This window comes from Helicoverpa zea, chromosome 17 (assembly GCF_022581195.2).
Source record: "Helicoverpa zea isolate HzStark_Cry1AcR chromosome 17, ilHelZeax1.1, whole genome shotgun sequence".
In the NCBI taxonomy this organism is placed as follows: Eukaryota; Metazoa; Arthropoda; class Insecta; order Lepidoptera; family Noctuidae; genus Helicoverpa; species Helicoverpa zea.
In genome coordinates, this window is record NC_061468.1 from 2,634,566 (window position 1) to 2,658,543 (window position 23,978).

The 23,978-nt window shown below is 34.4% G+C and overlaps 3 protein-coding genes across 14 annotated transcripts in view; 2 read left to right on the forward strand and 1 right to left on the reverse strand.

The window, feature by feature from the left end:
* The window catches only part of LOC124638287, a 45,453-nt gene extending 41,539 nt beyond the window's left edge, over positions 1 to 3,914 (forward strand). The window contains exon 6 of the mRNA XM_047175219.1: positions 1,612 to 3,914. Within this exon, the coding sequence (XP_047031175.1) occupies positions 1,612 to 1,809 (198 nt within the window). The 3' untranslated portion in view covers positions 1,810 to 3,914. The remainder of the gene's footprint in view (positions 1 to 1,611) is intronic.
* LOC124638289 (5-formyltetrahydrofolate cyclo-ligase) lies at positions 3,904 to 8,754 on the reverse strand. 4 transcript variants are annotated; one of them, XM_047175220.1, is made up of 5 exons: positions 8,651 to 8,754; positions 5,642 to 5,767; positions 5,065 to 5,320; positions 4,607 to 4,734; positions 3,904 to 4,233 (listed from the first exon to the last, which is right to left on the reverse strand). In XM_047175220.1, exons 1-5 carry the CDS (start codon positions 8,699 to 8,701, stop codon positions 4,141 to 4,143), a joined length of 654 nt encoding a protein of 217 aa, XP_047031176.1. In that variant the 5' UTR covers positions 8,702 to 8,754; the 3' UTR covers positions 3,904 to 4,140. The 4 variants fall into 4 exon arrangements, with proteins under 4 accessions (XP_047031176.1, XP_047031179.1, XP_047031178.1 ...); XM_047175223.1 differs by lacking the exon at positions 8,651 to 8,754 and adding an exon at positions 8,474 to 8,498; XM_047175222.1 differs by lacking the exon at positions 8,651 to 8,754 and adding an exon at positions 8,165 to 8,296.
* Positions 8,755 to 17,045: 8,291 nt separating this feature from the next.
* LOC124638100 (transient receptor potential cation channel trpm) overlaps positions 17,046 to 23,978 on the forward strand; it is a 248,595-nt gene continuing 241,662 nt past the window's right edge. For all 9 annotated transcript variants that reach the window (XM_047174945.1, XM_047174944.1, XM_047174947.1 and 6 more), the window contains exon 1: positions 17,046 to 17,375. In XM_047174945.1, coding sequence (XP_047030901.1) covers positions 17,286 to 17,375 — 90 coding nt within the window. In that variant the 5' untranslated portion in view covers positions 17,046 to 17,285. The remainder of the gene's footprint in view (positions 17,376 to 23,978) is intronic.

Here is a 23,978-nt window from a genome sequence, read left to right on the forward strand (position 1 = left end):
GTCCGATTTATGCACCCGGATTTTGTAGCCGAGTTATTTTTGCAATAGAATTGATGTGGCTTGCTTATTTTTGTTATTTAGTGTTACATCTCGGTTAGTTTTCCTGCTGCATTTGGTTTGACGATTTACCTAAACAGCCTTTTGTATTTTTTTCGAAGCAAAGTCATTCTTGCGCTGTTTAAATTTTCAGTATCTATTCAAAAGGTTTTCATAATGAACACATTAAGTTTTTAATCCAATGCCAGTAGATATTTGATGCAATCCTGTAATTATTTGCGGATTATACCTATTATGTGGTTTCAGCATTTTGTGAAGTCCGTTTTTTTTGCTTGTGTTCTTAATAAACGTTCACTACGCTTTAGCTCACAGTATGTAATCCGCCTTATTATCCTTTATTAAGATAGAAAGTAAGCTTTCAACAGCCTTACGGCTTACCTTGGCTCCCGAGACATCCGGTGTACTTTTACAATGTAAAACCTCGTACATGTTGTAATAGCTGTCTTAATTATTTAAGTACGTAATCGACACCCTTGCCTAGTTCTCAATTTACAAGTTATTTATTTGTTTTTTATTGTTCTTGTGACACACGGTCGCGAGGTAGAGCGAACAGACTTCGACGCTTGCGAGGTTGGGCGAATGTCTTTAGTTTATAGAGATAGCAGTAATTACAGGGTATATTCTGAGTTCTATAATTACGGTTTTTTGAATTTATGAAGATGATAAGCTAAGCTAATTTTGCGGCTGAGTCATAACAAAGGTTTATCATCGGTACTTAATTCTCGAGGCGAGACTTAGATGCCATGCCATAGCTGTCTCTTGTATCTTGTTAAATGATTTAAAATTTGAATTAGGGATTATTAACTATAATGTGATGTTTACTCTTAATAATAACCATACCTACTCCCTTCATAGAGAGGAAAAGCTTTGTCTCTCATTTTCCTTCTCGCCAGCTTGTTAATGCTGATTCCAAGCTCGCTCACCAAACATAAAATCAATGTGTCACGTACAAGTACACAAATAAGTTTTTACGATATTAGTTAACTTATATTAATTAAAAGTTATTATTCTCCAACATCTATTAAATCTTTTATGTACAGCCGAATGATTAACCTACTGACTCAAATTGATCGTTATATCGAAATATTTCCACGATATTACTTATCTGTTTTATTTTGTTTATAAAGGTAATAAATATGTTATTGTGCTCATATAGGTACTAGGTACTATATGATAAACATTGTTCAATAAATATGTAAATATGAAATGTGGTTTACAGCATTGTTTCAAAGTAGCAATAAGCCACTTTGCCACACCGTCTAATGATTTTAATAAATCTTTTATAAGTTAACAAATGGTTTATTTTATTAGGCTTATATCAATAAACCTATGTTATGAATCTATTCGACACCTTAGAAAATTCGGAAGTCCAAAAATATCAACATTTCACTAGAAAGGAATAGGAGAGAGAAGAGAGACATTAGATTTTTTCGCACAAATTGCCCTTCTTCATTTTGCGATTTTAATTCTGAGGACCCTATTCCTAAAACATAATAGTGTCTTCATTACGTTACCCCATAATGGCACACTGAAAAAGTTATAATTCCTCCACAGGCAGCCAGCGCTCTCTTCACCCTCGACGGCGCCCGAGGCGAAGCCCTATCTCGTCGCTTAGCCCGCAGCGAACGACGACGGCGTCGCTGCAGAGCTGCCCTGGCCATCATAGCGCTCCTCCTACTCTTGGCTGCAGTGGGGGCAGTGGAACTCCTCATGTCTAGAGGACAAAGGGTCTTTGGAGCTGTACTACGTTGAACAATGCAAGTGATTGGAGGAATCACGGTAGGCTCTATAGAAGGAGTATTTTTATTATACAACGGATTATTAAAAAAAAAAACACTCTATTACGACATTTCTATTTACCTTGTTTCAAATCCAATTGTCATTATTTCGTAGCACCTCAAGGACAGTCTCCTACAGCTACTTATCATAGGAAAATTCTGAATTCAGAAGACCTAAATAGGTTTGTATTTGTATACCACAAACTGTGGCTTTTCTAGCTGATTAGTGATTCCAATAATGTTTTGTATAGGTATCTTATGAAATTCACATCTAAAATTCCTATTAGGTTGTTGGCATCCACTATTTAAGACCAACTTGTATAGAATGCTGATAATATGCAGTTTTGCATTCACGGAACAGGGATAGATTCATGAGAAGATAGAACAAATAAGTACTTACAAGGAAAGAATTTTGTGTCTCTTTAGATCCAATTTATATGAACTATTCAAATTCGCTATTTCATACATATGTATCGGTTTTGTTAAAGTTTAAAATGTATAGTTAGAGTAGAATAATATTTTTTTAAGCAAATGATTTGGATTCCACTATCGAAAATATTTTATGATAGAAACACGTATGTTAATCTTAAGTAGTTAATTTTGTAAATAGTTTTTATTTCGTTAATATATAGTAAGAGAATAAGTTTACTGGAAGTGCCTTCCTAACTAATTTTAAGTTAAATCGAGCTTACTATATGTATTTCGAACTACCACGAATTTAGATATATTTATCTATTTGAATCTTATAAAATTCCCTTTACAGGTGATATTAATTTAGTCGATTTACCTAAAATTAACAAAGCCCCTATTTTCTTCTTCCTTTTAACTCAAGGATTCAAGAGAATGTGGGGTGAACATAGTGATTTTAAAATTATTATATTATACTCGGCTTGCTTTCTTATGTAAAAAAAAAGAAAATATTAGTATCTAGTTAGTTCTTGGTAATAAAGTCGAAAGAAGATTCTTGGATATTTTGTAGATAGAAAACTAAACAGACATAATACGTATACATATGTATACGTATTTTTACTTATGATTCAATGCTACTGTAAGTATTTTATCTGAGAAATAATTCTTTAGTATTTTCTCACAGTAAATGTTATTTATCATTTATTTTACTTAGATTAAATGTATAGAAATTCTTTGATAGTGGGATACAATCTAATTGAACATATTATGTAATTACGTATACCTTAAGTTTCTAATATAATGTTTGAAATGTATGCAGCATATCTAAATATTACTGTAGCAAATAATTAGCAATTATCATATGCAATTATAATTTAATGCGTTTGTGGTTTTCCTAGTTTTGTTTTCTTTTTTTTATCGATATTGATTTAGAAGAAATTTCCGTATTCTCAAATTATTTAATGCAAATAATTGTTAAATGAAAAAATATGTAGCCGAGTTATTTAATATTTAAAATAATATTGAGTAGAATTGGTGTTTTTTTTTTCTGTAGGTGCCATAAAACACTAATACAACGAAAATCTCGGTTATTCTATTTATTGAATATAATTCCGGCACTTTTACACAGTAAGCCACATATTTAGTTTTTAAAATACCTTACAATCAATGGAAAAACTCACATTGAGCCACCCTGATCATACTTTTTAATATTGAACCTAAGTTTAACGAGAAAACCGTCAACTATTTACCTACGCAATTAGGTTGTTTGTCAACGAATTTAGAGCGTAACTTAGGCCTAAGTTTACCGGCAACATAAACGTCTGATTATCTTAAAACAACTATTTACTTTAAAACTTTGTACATTCATAGTAAAGTCGTTTAAAGAAAATCAGACGTTTATTTTGTAGGTCTTGGGCCATATTCTCCACTAAATGATGGTGCACTTCCATTTTTCAGTATAATGCCATGTAAATACTTGCTCGGTGGCCTTTCTAGTATTGTTTTATTGTGATCGGAATAAATGTGATTATTGTACCTTTTAGTATATTATCGAAGTTTGTGACTACACGTAGATTTGTAACAGTGACTATTTTTAAGGTTTTTGAGCTGCACAAAGTGCGATTAAATTTTTTCAGCAGGTATATAAACAAAATAAAAGTTTTCAATTTCTTTGGTGTTTTATTTAAAATATAAAGTATCACCTTTCGTTTTTGTTAACATGCAACAATTTTTGACGAAGTGACAGCGCATATCGTACGTAGTTCATATAATACGTATGAATTTGACTACCTACTTACAAATTACGCCCCAATTTACGTAATTAACCTTAAGTGCAAAATATAGTTTAACAAGTGAAAATGCAAGTCTTTAAAACACGTAGAACAACATATAAATATCACTCAGCGAATATAACTTCGTCGACTTTCTGATCCAATTCGTTGGTAGGCACATGATCTACCACTTGGCAGTTGAATGCTACGGCCATCACCTGAAAAAATAAGTTATAAAGTGTAAGGACATATTTCATATTTTAGCCTAGTACCTTTTAGAATTTGGGCTTGAAGAACTAAATCAAACAAGCAAAAGCTCATTCTCATCATCTTGTCTACTCCGTCTACTAGCAAACAGTAATGAATAGGCATGATGACAGGTTAAAAAATAGTGATTCTAATTAGTCCGCATTTTAGATTAGACAAAAATATTACACACATTACTTTTTTCAGTCATCATGCCTATTGCGTTCGAACATTTCAAAAAACTCCGCAAAATTGCATTTGTTTGCGCACACATTTTTGTTAGCGAATTTTTTTCTTGGAATCTCCCCATTAGGTCCTATACTTTAAGAAGCAGTTCGTACGTACCTTCGGCGCAGTTTCGGGGTTGCTCCTCAGACCAGAGATAAACCTGTCGTAGTAGCCGCCTCCGTGGCCGCATCTGTCACCGGCTTTGGAAAACGCCGCGCCTGGAGCTATGATCAGGTCAAGGCCTCCTGGAATATAATGACCAAAATTTTAATAGGTACTCGTATTTAACGTTATAAAACTGAAGAAGTTGGTTTGAGGGCCCTGAACACAGAAGCAGTTGTCTGATTTCGAAAACTCTTTCAATGTTAGATAGCCCATTTTGGGGAAGGCAAAATTTTCGGCATGAGCACCACCGTGAGTAAAGCTAGTTTAAAATAAGAAGATGCGAAAATGCTGTATACAAGGCCTCTCCATAGATATAATATGAAGTTTTATTGACCGAGATTTTAATGTTCAGATTTTTACATGCCTCTACCTAAATAACGCATAATGATTTAAACCAAAATAAAACCAACCTGTTTCTAGCGCGTCTTCCCGAACCTGCGTCTTCGCGTGCTGCGCAATCCCGTGCTTCGTTATAAACATGGTGTTCTCATCATCATCAGGCTCCAGGCGTAACATCCTCATCTTGCCCCCAACGTACTGGGGGACGAAGGCTATGGCCCCCTTAGCTTTCACGTGGGCGATGATGGGGGCAGTGTTGATCTCGCTGTCCGTGCTCATGAAGAGAGAGATGCGGTTGGCTGATTTGTACCAGGGATGGTTGATTATCTGGGGATTTAGGGTTTGGAATGATTAGATAGAGGCTAAAGGCACATATTTAATAGGTAAATAAAAAAATTAAGAAGCTAATCTCAGACTTGTTGCATTTGGAAAACTGATAGTAATATAATTTCAATTCAATAATTCAGTAACACACACTAACTTCACTTCACTAAATTCACTAATTTCAGTTTTCCAAATGCTGTGGCTTGTGTAAATAGTTTTAGTGTTATTAAAGTTTATGCCGTGTAACAGACAGTGTCAATCTCTGACAATAACCCACCCCGGTGACATTATTAATATTTAGATTTTCTGTGACACAATTCCTACCTTATTGTATACAATTTCAGACTGTCGTTTTTTTTCTTCATTGGTGAGTTTTGCAATTCTTTCCGCTACCTCATCTCTTAGCTGTGCCTTCGCTGGATTCGGGGCCTGTTTTGCCATTGTTCTGCTCTAAAAAGTCGAAAAACACTGTTAAAATACGGAAACAAACTTACTAAGTGAGTAGGTACTTACTTACTAAGAAAACACAAAAATATTAACTTGACCACAGGATTCTAACATGCGGTATAAATCAAAAACGTCCAACTTAAGTATGTTGAAATTATTTTATCAAAGAACTTTATTAAAATAATTCAGCTAATCATTTGAAACGATAAATGTACCCAGATACGCAAGAAAATCATAGCTCTGTTACGGTCGTATGGCTGATTGAAAATACGTATCGCGAGCTCGTACTCTTCAATAATACTACACAATATGCCGATAAACGCACGAAATCGCACGTTATTATGGAAAAAAAAACATCGACAGATATCAGTTTTATTTTCAAACAAATGGTTAGTTCGTTACTCAAATACATACGTACACGGTCAGCTTTAAAAGTAACTAGCTGAGCAAATCAAAAATTTGAACAGTGCCTAACACCGTAGAGTCATAAATCAAAATGCACCTGACATATTTTTTCAAAAAAGTTTTCCGATACTCTGGTAAGTTATCTACGCTACGGTACCTATTTAGCAGTTTTGAAATTCAGGTTTGTTCAGCTAATTTTGAAGGCGACTGTACTCATTGCCGTTTCAATTATATGTAGGTACCTATTTAAACATTATGGCACCAATATTATACTTAAACAGTAGTATAACCTACCTCATAAATCGTTTTTTGATCATCAAATCAATCAAAAACTATTAATACCAAGTTTTGATTTACAGCAATAAGAAGTTTTGTAGTTCTCATATCGGCCAATATTATTTATTGGGCAACTTTGTAATTGGGGATTTAATGGGCCCAGGTTTTAATTGAGTATAAATCTTTCAATGATGATGATGAATGCATTTATTTTGAAATATGGTCCAATAATTTGGGTCTTTAGGTCAAATCAGAAATTATGATGAGAATTGGGTGAACTACCAATAAGCTCGTAATTGGCTTGGTTTATTTATCGAATAGGTAGGTACTGTAATTATTAGGCCATTGAAAACTCGAATGAGTAAAACAAGCTTATCTTCGAAATTCCACTTTTGTGAACTTGAAAAACGAAATAGGCATGATGACAAATTTTTAAATTCCTTTGTATGATGTAGGTATACGTCTATTTTATATGAAAAATTATTAATTTTAAGAAAATGCGAAGTTTTTTTATCAAATAATTGCATTTTTCTCTGTCCACTTTGAATCCGGCGCGAAAACGCTTGTCAGTGTCATGGCGTCACTTGTGACGTCACGACTGAAATTACAAGACGCAAGTAAACAACGCTCGTGCAATAATTAAGTTTTTTGTGTTATTAAATATGAATTCGAAAGGGCATAGGTGTTGTGGGGACCCCCAGTGTAAGAACACATCCAAAACAACTCCTGATAAGTTATTTGTGTACGTTCCTCACAATAAAAAAATACGAAACAAGTGGCTTAAACTTGCCAGGCGAGATTCAAAAGCAATATTGCCCAGGGTACAACTTTATTTTTGTGAAGATCACTTTGATGTAAGTTATTACATAGTTCTCTAGATTCTAGCATAGTTTATAATGTAAATAACTATTTCGAGGTTAGGTTTCATCTCTCATTGTTTTTTAATTAAACTAGTATACTTACATGGAAGTTTTAACATTTCTAAATTCAGCTGAACAAAAATCTTTATTTGATGCCAAAAACTTTCCCAGCATTATGATATCAATTCTAGGCAAATTAGCGCTGTTTGCCTTGATAAATCCTGGCTCCATAACTCGTGTTATATACAATTAATTAATTAAAAACAAAGATCGCAGTGGAAGTTCACAATAACGAAATGTGACGTTCGCGCGCTTTCGCGCGAGTTGTTTTGAGAAATGACGTCACGAGCTCTGATTGGTGTTCAAGATATCATGGCGGATTGCCTTATTTCGTAATTTTATTTTATAAAAATACATATTAATCACATTATTAATAAAGAAAACAATGCGCGTTTTATATTCCAAGCTTCAAGTTTAATTTAATAAATATATTATTTTAATGATTTTTGATTACTGTCATCATGCCTATTAGCATCAACTCGATTATAGTTCGGCCATTCAGAGAATGCGTTCCTGACACGTCGCGATTGAACTGACGACGTAACTTTGCAATGGCGTTGCAGTTACGATAAAAATATTTTTGCTGGTTGTTTACCGTTTTAACAATTGAGGAGCATTAAAACAACATTATTATATCAATAATCAATGAATGTAGTTACGTCGTCAGTTCAATCGCGACGTGTCAGGAACGCATTCTCTGAATGGCCGAACTATAGTTGAACCGTTTTTAGAAAATTTTCGTAGTAGCTAGTGTTAAAATAATAGTTGATAAAAAACCTGATAATTTAACTTTACCTACCCAGGAACTTAATTAATTATCCTATTAACAAACAAACGCTTAACTTCACTTTGGCACTAATTTTCCTCTAATGTTGGTTTAAAACAACACAAGACAAGAGTAAATATATTTAAAAAAAACTATTTAAATTGGTTACTAAACTATCATTAGATGACAAACCGGGAATGAATGAGCATCAAAATATACGCTGATATTAATACACAAATTATCTACGTCACGATGATGATCTTACTGAGTGTATGTTATCGAAACAAATATGTATTAATATTACAATAGGTCAAAAGCCAACAGATTAGGGGATGTACCAACCAATATCAGAACGACTGAGGTTTTGTGTGAAGAATTTGTTATGACTGTATGTTTATGCTTAACTTAACTTTCGTTGTTTTAATCGAGAGTTAATAACTCTTTCAATGAGAATGAAATAAGTTATATAGATCTCCTTTTTTTTATTAAAAGCCAATGATAAGCGTAATTTCTACTTACCAGAAAGACGATAGATTCCTTAGGAAAGCGAAACAGACTGATAACACACATTACCTAATGATAATAGCGTGAGACGTGCATGCTACTGAATTCCGACGGAGGCCGGCTAACCAAAACAAGCGACACGTGGTTATACAAGTAACGCCATCTATTGGTTTGCGGCTGAACTAAGTAGAGAGCTGCTTTGGTAATGCCTATGAAAATAGTGAATGTAAGGCAAATTTTTCAGACGAGAGCTTCGTATTTGCGCCAATAGATGTCACTATTTTATAGATTGCAATTTTTCTTAACGTTTCTCAACCTGAATACGAGGAATTTTCCAACTATGACTTAATTTCCTGCACTTGCCTCCCATACAATTTTATAGGTACTATCCTGACCTGGCCTAATCTTAAAATATAATCTTAGATAAGTTTTTAAAGCTGTAATTAAAACATTCTAATCCCTGATAACAATTCGGCAGACAGACATGACACCAGACTGAAGAGAGTCCTTGAGACGCTGAGAGTTCATTTCGATATCTAGATTAATCTGATAAAGATATACTACAATTGTCTGATTGATTAGGTACTAATAACAGCGATAAGTATAGATAAGAAGATAATGTCTTCGATAACCATTACTGATGCATTTATTTAAATCAATGTGTAATGCATCATCATCACCATCATATCAGCCAATTGCCGACCTTTGTTGAACGAAGGCCTTTCCTAGAGATCGCTAACCATTCCGGTCTCCATGAAATTACAGGCAAAATTTTATATTAGAGGGGCATTTTCAGAAGTCAGATAAGCTCTTTCACAATACGAAATGTACCTAGGGGAAAGTGGTATAAGATGGGGCCTTTAAGGAAAAGTTGCTGAAACACAAACAAAAAATTATTATACGAAATAGAAACTTTCATTAAGAAACAATCAGTGTTAGTTCTCTTATATTCTAATCAACAATAACTCAAAAATTTAAATCTTCATATGAAAATATATTTTTTTTCAAAACTGTGTCTTGCCCCTTCTTGCCCCCGTCAACATTTTTTTTTGGCTCTCTTTTTAGTTTTTTTTTTATTGGTTTTCTTTTGTGTCTTCTTATTTTGTGTTTTCGGTTTCTTACTTCTTTGTCTTTCTTCTAGTTTAGCTTTGTATGGAGATTCCGTAAGTATGGTACCGTGGTACCCCATTATGCCCCAAACGACTATTTACCAAACATTATTTTTTTGAGATTAGAAAACCAAAGCTACTCGATTGAAACATTGCTCATAAATTAGCAAAATATGTTAGGTTTACGAAAAAAATACCTCGACCGTCTTATTGTCATATATTTCACACATTCACGTAGATCACTTAGTCGAAATATTAGATTAAAAGCGTCAAAATCAATAAATTACTTACGAAATCTCAATGCACGCACTTTCTGCCATGACACTTGCGGCACTGAATAACTTACTCAAAAGGCCATTAGATGACGTAGTAATTTCAAAGCATGTTTGGAACATTCTTTTTTTCGCAATTTCCATCTTACCCCACGACCCCATCTTATACCACTTTCCCCTACCTATAAAAGATAGGTAAGCATAAGTACTCTGCATTGTTCGGTTAAGTACTCAATTATTAGATAATTAATAATTTTGGTTGATTCATGACTTCTGATAAAACCAATTCAGCACACCTGTCTTTTTATATAATCTACATAAGATTTCTCCGAGTACCTACCATACTTTTTCCATAACCTGCGACCAATGGGTGTTCTCCGATAGGATGACAGGTGTTCCAAAGCATCCATTTTGTTACGACAGGATAAAGTAGGTACAGGCATAAGCCATCGATTGATCCGTTATCCTGACATCTCCATTACCTTATCATGGTGTTTCGATGGCGTGTCCTCAAATGGGGACAGGAGATAACAAGTTTCATATCAGGGTTTGCATTATTAGTTGCTCTGGAAGTTTCCACTTAGTTAATGGAATGAAGGCTCATTGATCTCTGCGATTACAAGTTAAGGTTGGTTGGGTTAAATGGATTCCACGTAGTGAATTGGCTATAATAAAAATAAAATTAGCCAAACAGAACTGTGATGGTGCAAATCTTCCTGAACTAGACGAAGTTCCAACTAGGCTTGCATCCGATACTTATGGCAAATTTTCCAATAAGTAGTAAGCATCCAACGTCACAAACTCCTTTAGGCAAATATATGCCAGGGAAACACTCAGTAACGAAATCCCTTACATACAAAAATAAATCAAAATGAGATGCAGAAAAATATCGCATTTCCTTTGAAAATTGCGAGCTAAGAGTAATCAGTTTAAAATATGAAGTTTCTTAAGACCTCGCCTCGAACATTGAAGCCACATCTAGTTATGTAAGTAATAAGATAAGTAAGTCTTTCGACAAAGCTAATAAGTTATTAATAAGCAAAATGTCACGGATACTGTAATCAGATATTGCTGTAAATTATAAATTTTGCTACGAAAGCGTGAGAGAGCTTCCTCTAGACGAATCTTGCTTAGGTAAATAATCTTGCATTTAAGTTGTAACTATGGGAACTTGTTCTAATCTGGTGCTATGCAGATTTGAATGAAACAGCAGTTATTCAGTATCTAGTATTACTCCATTATCCGTTTGTTGTAAACGCATTTCAATCTTGAAATCTAATTCAGATGTCTCGAATTAAGATTTCGAAATTTCGGATTGTTCGAAAGAATTACCGCGGCCCTGGTACATAAAGGGCTCCAGAAGGAACATGGTGGCTTTTTTTCAATAAGAGTCTACCTACCTCATGCTGCACCCACGTCATTTGATGATGGTTTTCGACCAAGAAAAAAAGATTCTCGCAATGTTCCTTTGTTCTATTTATAACACACTAAAAATACTAGGTACTAAGTGTATTTTTAACCTCCATTCATGACTAACATAGTGCTAAGACTAAGTAAACCAATGTCTGTTTGTTTGTGGGTTTGTTAGGTGCTGACGTATTTTATGTTCCTGATGTTGACAAAGATTACAATTAACTTGTATCTTCTTCATTTCTCTCACTTTATTTTTGGGTATTATAAACTCGGAAAACTTGTATCAAAAATACTTACTCAAATTATCCATCTTAGTAGATTCAGCTGCTTTACTAAGAAAATGTTATGAGAAACTCACTTTACTCTATAAACTATCACCCATAGGTACCTACAACGTATTTACTACAAACTTAGATTTTATATAGTTACCTATACTTTTTACTTTCATGCTTTCTTCCTAGAATGTGTCCAAAGACTAAAGATTTAATAGTTACCTCTAAGTACATATTTTTGACCTCAACTTTGAATTCATTTGCATCCTAGAACGGCAACATTGATTTACCTGCATTATCTCGATTGATTAACTCAAGACAATGCTCAAGTACCTACTAATACCTATGTGAATCAGCTAAGAGGTGATAATCCCACTCAGTACATTGAATTCATTGAATTCTAAGCTGCACAATACCAGCTTATTACATATTACGCAAGTAATGTGCTAAGATCACCGGAATATCTCATCGCGTCTCCTTTACATGCAAATTAGTTCACTCTCCGCCGCGTAAAGACTGTGTTTATGTACATAATCGGGTATGTACTATGTGTAGCGAGTACATAAGGCCGCGGTGAAAGACTGAAGAATGTCCTCAAAGATAACGCTTGTGTTATAAAGGACCATGAGTCAAATTGGGCTCATTGTCCAACAGAGTTATAGCATATGCCGTTGTGAAGGTTTTTGTTTGTACTAAAATTGTTACTATGGGCACTACCTTCAATTCCATGGCAAAAAAAAGATATGCACCTAAATAGGTTTACATATTACGTAGGTATACATTCTGGTTAACAGAAACGAAATGGGTCGAGATGCCATCGCTCAGTATCACTGCTCTTGTCTAACAGGTAGACGCTCAGTAGGAAGTTGTGCTCATATCATTTCAATAATATGGTATCTAGGGTGAGGCAGGCACTCACAATTTAATCCACCGGCAGGATATTTAGACGACATTATTATTGATATTGATTGAAATGTAAACAAAAATAATTTTAACTGTTAGCAGCTGTTTTATTTTTTATGTATACATTAAACCTGGAATTAAAACTAGTTAAAGGTGTTCAATAACAAAACCTACACTGCCATAACAGCACTACTTTTTGCAGAATATTAGTTTATTTATGGTCGGAGAAAAATATTTATAGCAAAATAACCCCATGGATTCCTTGCAAAAATGAGTTTAAATCTTTATATTTAGTGCTTTACAAGTATAATCAAAGTGGTCTCATCTCTGTTGGTGGAAGAGCCCAGGCTTCATACATTTTTGCCCATGGTCCTTTTTTAGCGTTTTTGACGTCCTGTTTTCGCAAATCTTTAGATTTTCATTAACATATTTTCATTCCTCTAAAACATACACCATATAATACGTAAGTCTAATGGTGAATTAATGATTAGAAGACTTTCATAATCTGATGATTATTTTACCGTGTTCCTGAAAGATAGAGAAACTTAACTTCTGAACTTTTTTGCAAAGAAAAACGTAGAGGCTCTGGTTTTTCTCCAGCAGTGATGGGGTGAAGAAGTTTAAACTTTTACGGTTAAGCGAACTTACATTTTATAGCCGAAGTTTTTCAAATTAGTGGTTTTGCTTTTCGCTGTGGTAAGAATTCTGAGATGTTCATTAATAGAAATTGCAAAAAAAATAAGGCAAGCACTCACTCTCAAATTATAATGATACGCAAGTAAGAGCCCTTACGTAGCGTGGTTTATTTTATGGAAAGATGTAATAATAAAGACACAATTGTCACAACAAAACCCATCTTTAAGGATATGCAAATAACCTGAAACATTAAGAAGAACATAAATATTGGTAATTATTGCAACGGTTGCATGCATATTGTACTTAAGCCTAATTAATGCTCGAAATTACATTAAAAAAATTTGAAAATCTCCTGCGGTAAGTTAGGTAAGTTTTCTTTAAAGATAACCAGATAACTAGGCTAATATCTATTTACACCTGTTTTAGTAATTTTCTTATCTTATCGTAGCTAATCAGTCTTTTGCAGGAAATACCTAACCTTGTTTACAAGTCGGACACTTGATGAATTACGTGTAAGAAGAAATTATATCAAAACTGATTATATCCAGAGATATATATTTTCTGAATTGCCTGTCCATCCTGAGGAAATCACTTTACGTACTAGTATTATTTACTTTTTGATTAATATCGGTATAAGACAGCATGAAAGCTAACATAGAGATACATTCTTATTTATGACTAGCATCTACCAACAGTTTCACCCACGTCTGGACCCGACGAAGACTTTCTTTAATTTAGATCCTATCCCAACTAACTTTCGTATTTAGAATATTAGTAGGATATTTAAAACAATATTCTATTAAGGCTGTTTAATGATTCCCAACTATGTTGGGGTCGGCTTCCAGCCTAACCGGATTCAGCTGAGTACCAGTGCTTTACAAGAAGCGACTGCCCTATCTGACCTCCTCAACCCAGTTACCCGGGCAACCCAATACCCCTTGGTTAGACTGGTGTCAGACTTACTGGCTTCTGACAACCCGTAACGACTGTCAAGGATGTTCAATGACAGCCGGTAATTGGAAAATGGAATTATCGGTAGGATATGTTATAACTATATTGTATTAAAGCTGTTTTAAGATTATCTCCCTGTATTTCATTATTAAAGCTAAATTCTCGTAGCAGCAGGTTTCTCTTTAAGTTTTACATGGAAATCCTTTATGATTTTTCGTGAAAATAAACATAATGGAATTTTGTGTGTTTAGAACACCTAGATATGACACGCCAGGTTTTCTTATAAGACACAAACACTTTCATGTGAGAAACGAGGAGCACTTGAGCTCTAATGACCTTTCTGCGACTTCATACAAACTTCATTATTTCTTTCGTTAACGTTTCACTATGATGACGATGCCCTCCTAGCCATTTTTCGGTCACGGCGCGGGTGTTCTCATATAAGGAGATTAGCCAACTGCGCAGGATATATTATAGTGCACAAGCATTTGCACATACACAGGTGCAGTCACTCTTCCTTCACACTTATAGCTCGATGGGACGGCAATCCGACACGACTGGAGAGACTTTAGAAGGCAGTTATGTGACCCAATAACTCCTGTTCTATTAGATAGCTGTTGAACTCTCGAGAACACGCACATTGATTATCCCTAATTGATAGTTAAATAGTATAGGCGCCGCGCATTCGTTTCTGGTTCTGGTCAATTATGATGGACCTATTACCTAGTTCCTCCAGTTTTGAAGCCTCTCCAGTCTGCTTTGACTTTCTCTCGGTATCTCGGTAATCTGTATAGAAATCGAAAAACTCCTTCTAATATCTTCAACTTATTTGAAACGATGAAACTACATAGATTGAACAGTTAATTAAGATAGCTTGAAACAGAAAACTATGGAAGAGGAAGACATGCTGCGTCGACCCCAAGTGTGAAATTGGGACGAGCACAAGAGAATTATGATGTTAAGCAGTTCCTTATGGACTCCAAAAAAATTAGGATTCTACTTGATCTTAAAGGTAATGAAAGTAGCAATACTTCGTGACAACATGGTGACAACTATTAAGTGTAACGTTATATCTCCCGAGTTCAAAGTCCATAGCTTGACACCGGAGTCGACACGACTAACACCCTATAAATAGACCAAGGAAAACTATATTTACTATTACTACGTCTTTACGAATATACGCATTAATTAGCAGTCTTGGAATTATTCATACATTTCTTTAAATCAGATTAATACGGCCTCTTTTATGCTTATGTACTCCTATATCACCAATGAGGGTTTTCTAAAATGGCGTCCACCAGGTGGCAGCACCGAGTCGTCAGGTCCAGGTAACTGTCAAAGTGCTTATCTTTACTATGAATAGTGAACGATTTTAGTGTTTTTTTTTATTTTATAATTAAAGCACTGCATTATTGTTTTACTATTGAGGTTGAGTAAATAAAAAAAAACTAAATCATATTGTGTTAACAAATTTTTCAACAAGCTTTTCCTTAGTACCAGTGACTTTTGCACCCTCTCTCTTAGCTCAATTTTTAGTTCGGAAACCTTATTCTGACCGTAGTCCATAATAAAATCAATAACACTTCCAATATAACAGAATTTCAATAAACAATAAGTTCGGACCCTACAATTCCATACTATTTGACAGCTGTTTGGACCTGACGCATACGAAGCGCCGCCTGGCGGCAGAAAAAGTATCGAAAACCCTCATTATAACTACATTCATGTTAGTAGACAAAGTCTTCCTTCGGTTTGCGATTGTCTATTCGGGATAAACTCCGAAACGACTGCACGGATCCTCACACGGCTTTTAAATAAAGATATTGTTATTCATGAGGAAGGTTTCAGTAGATAGGTGCTTAACCACTTCACTGTCCACGATGCAGACACAATAGATAAACTATCGGTGTGTATTACATAAATATGACTCATGGGACAGGGAAGTTATTAAATGAAGCTGATAACAGGTTCCTTTATCGTTAGATCTCTTGTTCTCTATTAACTAACCTCTACGAAAAATTATATTATATCTATAACTTAAGTCTCTGATGTCCATAGACAGCTGCATTGCAGAACAGTTTCTACTACGGCTCTGCATTTTCCTGCAAAGATTATTACAATGTTTTGTATCGCATTTTATTACCTGTGGCTGATGTTGAAAAAATTACAAATCTATTACTTTATACATTTTCTATGAGATTATTGTTCTGTAGGAACTGTTGATTGTTATGAGGACGATTTACAGGTCTTTGACTCAAGCAGGTCATGTTTTTACTTCATAATATAAAAAACAATTTCCCATCTAAAAACAGTGTTACACAGTGTGCGCACCGTGGGAAGTACTCAGACAAAATAATAATTATGCCAATTTTCAAACAAGGAACTGCAGTAAAAGTTGTTCATTTTAATGTAGACGTTTATTCTCTCCCGGATACTGCAACCGTTTCAGGGTGGATTGCATAATTCGTTTGCAAACTTAAAACAGAAACACTGCTGTGTTCCGAACAAAAGTTCGCTAACAATGGACCATTAGTACTTCTGCTGGTGTTGGTTCAACGGCCAGCTCAAAGGGGCACATAACAAAAACGTCACGTCTTTAACTTAGGTCCTGTCCCCGCGGTCAATTCGAAACATAATCTGCCTCAAGTCCACGTCACACGGGCCAAGTGTGATGACGTCACAATGTTTGCACTCTTGCAGTTTAAACATCAGTTCAAGTTCAATGATTTGTGTGTAGTTTTTTATAGGTGTGGCTGCATTTGGTGTTGATGTGTGCGTGGCCGGTGCGCCAGGGGGCGCTGCGGCACGCCAGCTGTGCGCTGTGTTCACACCGCTCCCGCCGCAGTCGCGGTCCGTCAACGGGCGAACTACCACGTGGTCACTCCACGTCCTATAAATCAAAAACTTTCTTACGTCAAATCAATGGATATAACCTAACACGCGCGTTTAGGATATTAAGAATAAAATGTGATTTATTTGTTTTGACGTCGGGATGGCCTTTTGATCACTTATTGATGAGTGCAACAGTGACGTGCTGTGCTGTGCCAATGATGTGAATATTTTTTCTGTGTTGTGTTGTATAAAAAAAGGAGTTATGAGTATCCAAAAGTGTTTGCTGGATAATTCCAGCAGGATGATCAAGGCGATGTCGACTGCTAAGTCGAGCACCAGTGAAGTGAAGATGGTATGTTGCACTTAGCACTAGTTTGGTATGATATGCGACCTTGTATTGAAAGGAAAGCCGTCGTTTTTAGGTTATTATTCAGCAAAACATTACAAGCGAGTAAAGTTTTGTTCGCATTATCAGAGTTTGTGTGGAGAATACGTGACAGTTTCAGTTGTTTTGTGCCAATTGAACGGTTCAAGTTAATTAGTGTTGGTAACAATATCGATAAAGTATAGTGGCGTGTTTGTGTGTATGTTAAATAACGTCACGACGTAATATGTCTCGAGTGAATGCAATATGGCATTATTGTAAAAAAAAACATTACAAAAATTACCGCTGGAGGAAAATTCAAACTATCTGAAGTAAGCTGGTGGAATTTTTCTCTCATTGAGTGATCTTTTAATGGACAGTGTCACCTGCCTTGTGACAATGTAGCTAGTTGTTAATCATTTAGCGGACAATGTTTATGTAAAATACATATAGGTACGTACATATTTACTTATCTAAATAGGTGCGCTATATAATTGACCACAACGAGCTATGTAAATCATAGTTCTGATACAGTAAATGTTTTTGTTACTGCACTGTGGTTCACAAAATTGAAGTTCAGACAAAAAATGCACCGATAAGTCCATGTAAATAATTGACAAAAAATACATAGGTAAACTCATTTTAAAACTAGGACTATAAATAGGCGAATTACGTGCCTACTGTAAATAGCAATAGGTATGAAGTGAGATTTTTTTTTTCTGAAAAGTGATATTTAAAACCCAGTCTAATAAGAATGTAGAAATATTTAGGAAGCCTTTTTATATTTTAAACTCATAAGTACGTTCATGCAAATAGTGTGACGTCAAATTGTTGAAACTAGGTTAATTTTATCAAATAAATTGAAGAAAGGAAGTCTACGAACAGATTCTAATAGGTATTTCCAGACGAAATTATCGATAAATTCGAATTAATTACTTCACCTATATGACGTCAATTCTAATGAGACATATATTTAAGGGTGGTATTACACTTATCAAGTATCTTGGCCCAAAGATGGCTTTCTTTGCCTTTAATAAGCATTTTTAAACATTTAATCGTGAGAATTGACCACGGCATTTGCCCGGGTAACTGGGTTGAGGAGGTCAGATAGGCTGTCGCTCCATGTCAAATACTGGTTCTCAGCTGGATACGGTTAGACTGGAAGACGACCCCAACATAGTTGGGAAAAGGCTAGGTAGATGATGAATTGACCACGATATAGGTACTGCTTGGATACATTTTGATTCAAGAAAATGATATTTATAATGGATCAAATCTCGATGTTTCCATTTAACGTGATCAAATTAATCTAAGTATATTGGAACAGAAGATAGGTATTATACCATCCTTAGTTAAGTTTGTGTAACTATCTATCAACCTGTCAAATCACTACTTAAATCTGTTAGTTAATGGATTTAGCCCATTATAGATCAGTCATCCCGCTTGATCTTGTCAGTTAAGATAACGGGTTCTAATTAAATTGCTATTTACCTACTTAGTTATGCACTAAAAAGCTGCTTTCTAGTACAAACTTCGAATTTATATGAAGATGGATAAAAACCACAGGCTTTATGACGAGTGCCTTGATTATTATGTGTCATAAAATTATTTATATTTTGGTTATAACCATTCATTCAACTTAACTCGTGACGGCCGTTGTTTCACGCATAATCGATGGAAAGCAAATAAGCATTGATTCAGAAATTCTATTAATCTATGGTAGGATTTTAAATTGCAATAACTGAAGCACAAAGCATCATTAAGGCAGCCATCCATTTAACCCGTCAAGTCAATGAATTCCTTGAATAGCTATTAAAATAGTTTTAATCCTAAAATAGATTTTAATCATTGAAGAGACGCCAAAGTTTTCTATCACGACACTAAGCATAATGGCAAATTATCTTTTAGGCAAAACAATGACTATACACGTCTGACATCAGAAATACCTACTTAGTTTTAACTAATGTCAATCAAACAATAAGCCTTTGAAATCGTTAAGGTTAGGTTGGAAGATGTTTTATATTTTTTTTTTAATCTTGCATAGGCTTCTTCAAACATCTTCCAATAATCTCTATCCCTACCAACTCTTCAGTTTCCATCTTGTTCTTTGCCATCTCCGGGACACAATATAGTTACCTACTATGTATTTTGGTCTGCTTTTCTTGGTTGCGTTAAATGATTACTGACTAATTAATTGCTGAACGAACCAATTTTTTAAAACGACTCTGGAGTTGGTCAAAAATATACCTCCCCGTTTGTAGTTTTTATGTTTGCGTAAAAAGAAAACATAAGGTGTACTTATTTCCATATCTAATACCAATAGAATATTTTATTAAAGGATTCATCCATTAATCCATTATTATCAGTGACTCATTGAGAGGTGCTGCTTTTTAGCTACGTACTGTCAAAATATGGTGTAATACGTATTAATAAAGCAAAGCCTTGCACCATTGAATACAATTTTAAACAAAGGATAGTAATATGTAGTAGACACAAAGATTCATTCCTACTAAAATCATCAAGTTAAACTGCCATAAAAACGTAATGTCAATTAACATTGGCTTCCACTATGTTCTGTAATGAATCGCAGCAACCATTGTATGAGGAAAAATAGTTCATAACGTTCCTATCTATGTGTGTTACAGCAATTACATGTTTTTCGTACATTTATGGCTGTGTTCATTACAGGATTATTTTGTCCTCATTGTGGCTTTTTTCGACGACATTGTTACACGAGTTTAGGTGTAATTTTGGTTAGAATAGTAATAGAGCAGATTGGATTCGTCTGATACCCAGGATATATTTATTTGTAGAAACAACACACGTTGAGGCATTACGAAGATTTAATCATTGTTTTCTCAGGTCTTATTTGGGTGATAGATAATGAGACTTTTTTGCCGTTTTGGTTTGTAAGGGTCTCATTGTGCATGAAATCCAAATCTTTATGTATTATGTCTAGGGTTACATCAGACTAATATAGAGACAATGAAAGTTTGTGAGTGTGTGTGTATATTTTAGGTTCTTCTTGACACGTAAACGGCAGATTGGATTTAGATGAAATAATCGGCAGTGTTGTAGCTTGAACATCAGACTCACATAGGCTAGAAGTTCCCTCAAGGTAAAATCGCTATTAAAAGGTAGCAAGATATAAATCTTCGCTCAGGCATTATCTTTTATATTATTATAAAAAACATAGAGCAATAATTGTATAAGTTCCCACCTGGGGCCCGATTCTCCTAATTTTACTTAAGCAACATTCGATTCATATTCGACTGCGATCCAATCCCGACTCGATTACGATTGAATCGTATGTGGCATTCCGCTATTTTTTCTTTGAAATAAACGTTTTTATCCTTTTCTGTCATTCAATAATTTATAATATTGTCTGAAAATGATTTACGATTGCAATATGATTGTAGAGCAAACTACCGTATAGACCAAAATCACCAAAATAGAAGACCAATCGCAAACCAATCGAATGACGTTGGAATACGATTGGTCTTATATTAGTAGCAGAATGCCCGATATGGTTAAAACTGCTATTGCGATCATATTACGATTCGATTTCTATTCAATTTTGACATTATTAACTTAAGAGAATCGGGCCCCTGACCTACTCCCTCTTTTATTTATTATTTTCAGAGATGTTGTGACCTATTCATTCGGAAACTTATTACTAAGTTCAAAAGGTTTTTCTTAGTAAGTAGCTTTCAGATATTAAATTCCGAGTATGTAGTTACTCTTACCTCTCCTTATGGCAAGAAGACATACACTACGTATTGTAAGATTCGGAAATAAGTATTGTGAAGACTTTGTGTATCTAATTACAGCATAAGTGGTACGCTGTATTTTTACAAGACGTTACAAGTCCACATAGATTTATTTTTATGACTAAACAAATATAGATCGAGTAACATTGAAGTTTTATGTCCGTTTTTACTATTTGATGTACATTTTATGTATCACTGTATAAAATATTATGTGAAAAATATTTTACTACACTGCAGAGTACCAAGCTGTATGTAGCAGATGTTATTTCAGAATAAGTGCATTTTTCGATTTATCACGAGGAGTTTTATTAAGAATTTACAACCGACCTTTACTAACGGACAGATTAGATTATCAATATTTTAGACATCCTATCAAAAAGTAACTATTATATTCGCTTAAAGAACTAGAATAGCGAAAGGACAATGGGCACTTTGTATGGGATTTGGTACCCGCTCCAACAGTAACGTATGATATATCATTAGAAAGGTATTTACGTGAACAATAATAAAAACTATGGGGCTTGCCTCAATTAGCTGTCCGATCCGAGTAACGATAAAAATTAAATCGACATAGAAACAAGTATGTCATCCATATATGCAAATTCATTAAGAGGCATATGTCGTCAGTATAATAATTTTAAACTCAGTTAATAGACATCTTAAATTGTTTGAGATACACTCTATTATAATCTAAAGGTTGTAATAGTCTATGGAGTCATACTACGGAAACACAATCGTCATCTGATTTGACAAAAGTTCAAAACATTTCTGAAAACACAACTAATCATTTTAGTTACATACTATCTTTAAACATACTGGCTTCCATGTACCTACACATTATATGAAATAAAAAAAAACCTGTTATTAAAACACGATAATCATTAAACATTAATTGATTGTAAATACTGAAAGACTTTCATCAAATACATAAGCTATATTCTGCGTGAACTGCAAAGGTTTGCACACAGACTTTTTTTAAAGCAGTGGGCAGGCAAACATTGTAAGAAGGCCAAATTCTTGTTTTTTTTTTGTTACTTTACCAGTTTTTATTCAATACAGTTGGATTTAAGAACTACATCTACGTTGATGATTTATGAACATTATACATTCTATTAGTCGATGTCACGCGAAATGGACAAGGAATTGGAACTAGTCGTCATAGTAAACATTTTTTGGCTTGCCAAGACCTACGCAATGGTACTAGAATCAACACTGTTGGACAGGGTACCAAAACGCCCATCGTCCTTTGTATGACACAACTCAGCTTTGAGTATTTGACCAATCAATAGCCCAAGGATCCATACTCAAAACAAAATCTACGATAGAGTGAGAGTGCTCTTATACCTCTAGTATAGCTGGATCTAGACAGATACGACTTTACGAGATTCTTTATGACGAGACTGTCGAAATTTCTATCGAGATAAAAGTGCCTAAAAATAGGATGTCGAGTTATATCCATAATCCGGGTCTTCTCACAAATAAGCGTGGGCGGTATATATGTTTTCAGCCCCAAATAATCTGCCTTCATTCGTACAGCGAATATTATGACCTAACAAAATTATATAAGAAACCTAAAACGAAAAGTGTGTAGCAACAATTTTCCCACGATTTCAGAACATTAGGTACTTAAATATATTGATACCTACAAGGTTTTTGTTGATATTCTGTATCTTGAAATGTGATCGACTCATGAAACAAGAAACTTTGTGTGATGCGTACCTTATTGCTTTTGAAATTGAATGTCAATGTCTGCAAAATTTTATTTAGGTTAGTGACACAAGATTTTAGCGAAATTTATATAACATTTTGTTCTAGAATAAGTTTTGTATTGAGTGAGGGATTTTTAATGTTTGTAATTGTAATAAAAATTGTACCAAAATATTTTGTCCGAGAATAACTCAAGCTTCGACCACTGGGTGACCCCAGCTAATGTAGCGTACGTAAATTGGTCAGGGGATTAATAATGGTGACATAATTTATTGATTATTTAGAAGATATTTATCACTTAATTAAACATGTCCACGTTAATTAGGTTTAGAGTCTAGACTTTTCAAATTTTAAACGGAAAATTGAAAAAATATGTGATTCTACACAACCAATGAACAAGCTAGCTACTTAAGCTTCTTTTTTTATCAAATGACTACACTATCGAGGAAGTCAAATCAGCAAACGATTTTCAGATTTACTTATTTCAACAAATAAAGTTTGTAACAAATAGGAATACAAACGCCTTATGAATAATAATAGCAATGAACCGCTCTGGTACGTGAAAACTATTAAGAACACCTTTTATCAATTTTACCTTTACATTAACTTTGCAGAATGAAAAATATAACTTAAAAAGTATAACCTAAACATTATATAGCACCTATCTATTGTTTACCTCATTATTATGCCCCGGGAACGACCTTTGTTTAAAATGAAGGAGCAAAAGAGATTTTTTAATAAACTGTTTGCAGCAGACGCGGAAATCCTTCATGGTTTTCACCTTGCTCTTGTGAAACTAGTGATGTTGAATAAACGTTTTTAATGCTGTAAAGGTATTACGTATTATTTGGATCCTCTTTGTTTTTTTTTTATTTTTTAATAAGCCTAAAAGTTAAGAAATAGGCCACCTATAGTCACTAAAAAGTAAAACATATGTATATTTTTTTTAAGTATCATCAAGATTGTGAGATTGTTAAATAACCCGCGAACAATACTTAAAATACCTATCATGTGCCTATAGCTTATTTACGGGCGTATGTCCCACGAAGTACCTACCTACTTTAAAAAAAATACAATATTTTGAACTATTGTCCGGAGAGAGTGGACAACAGAG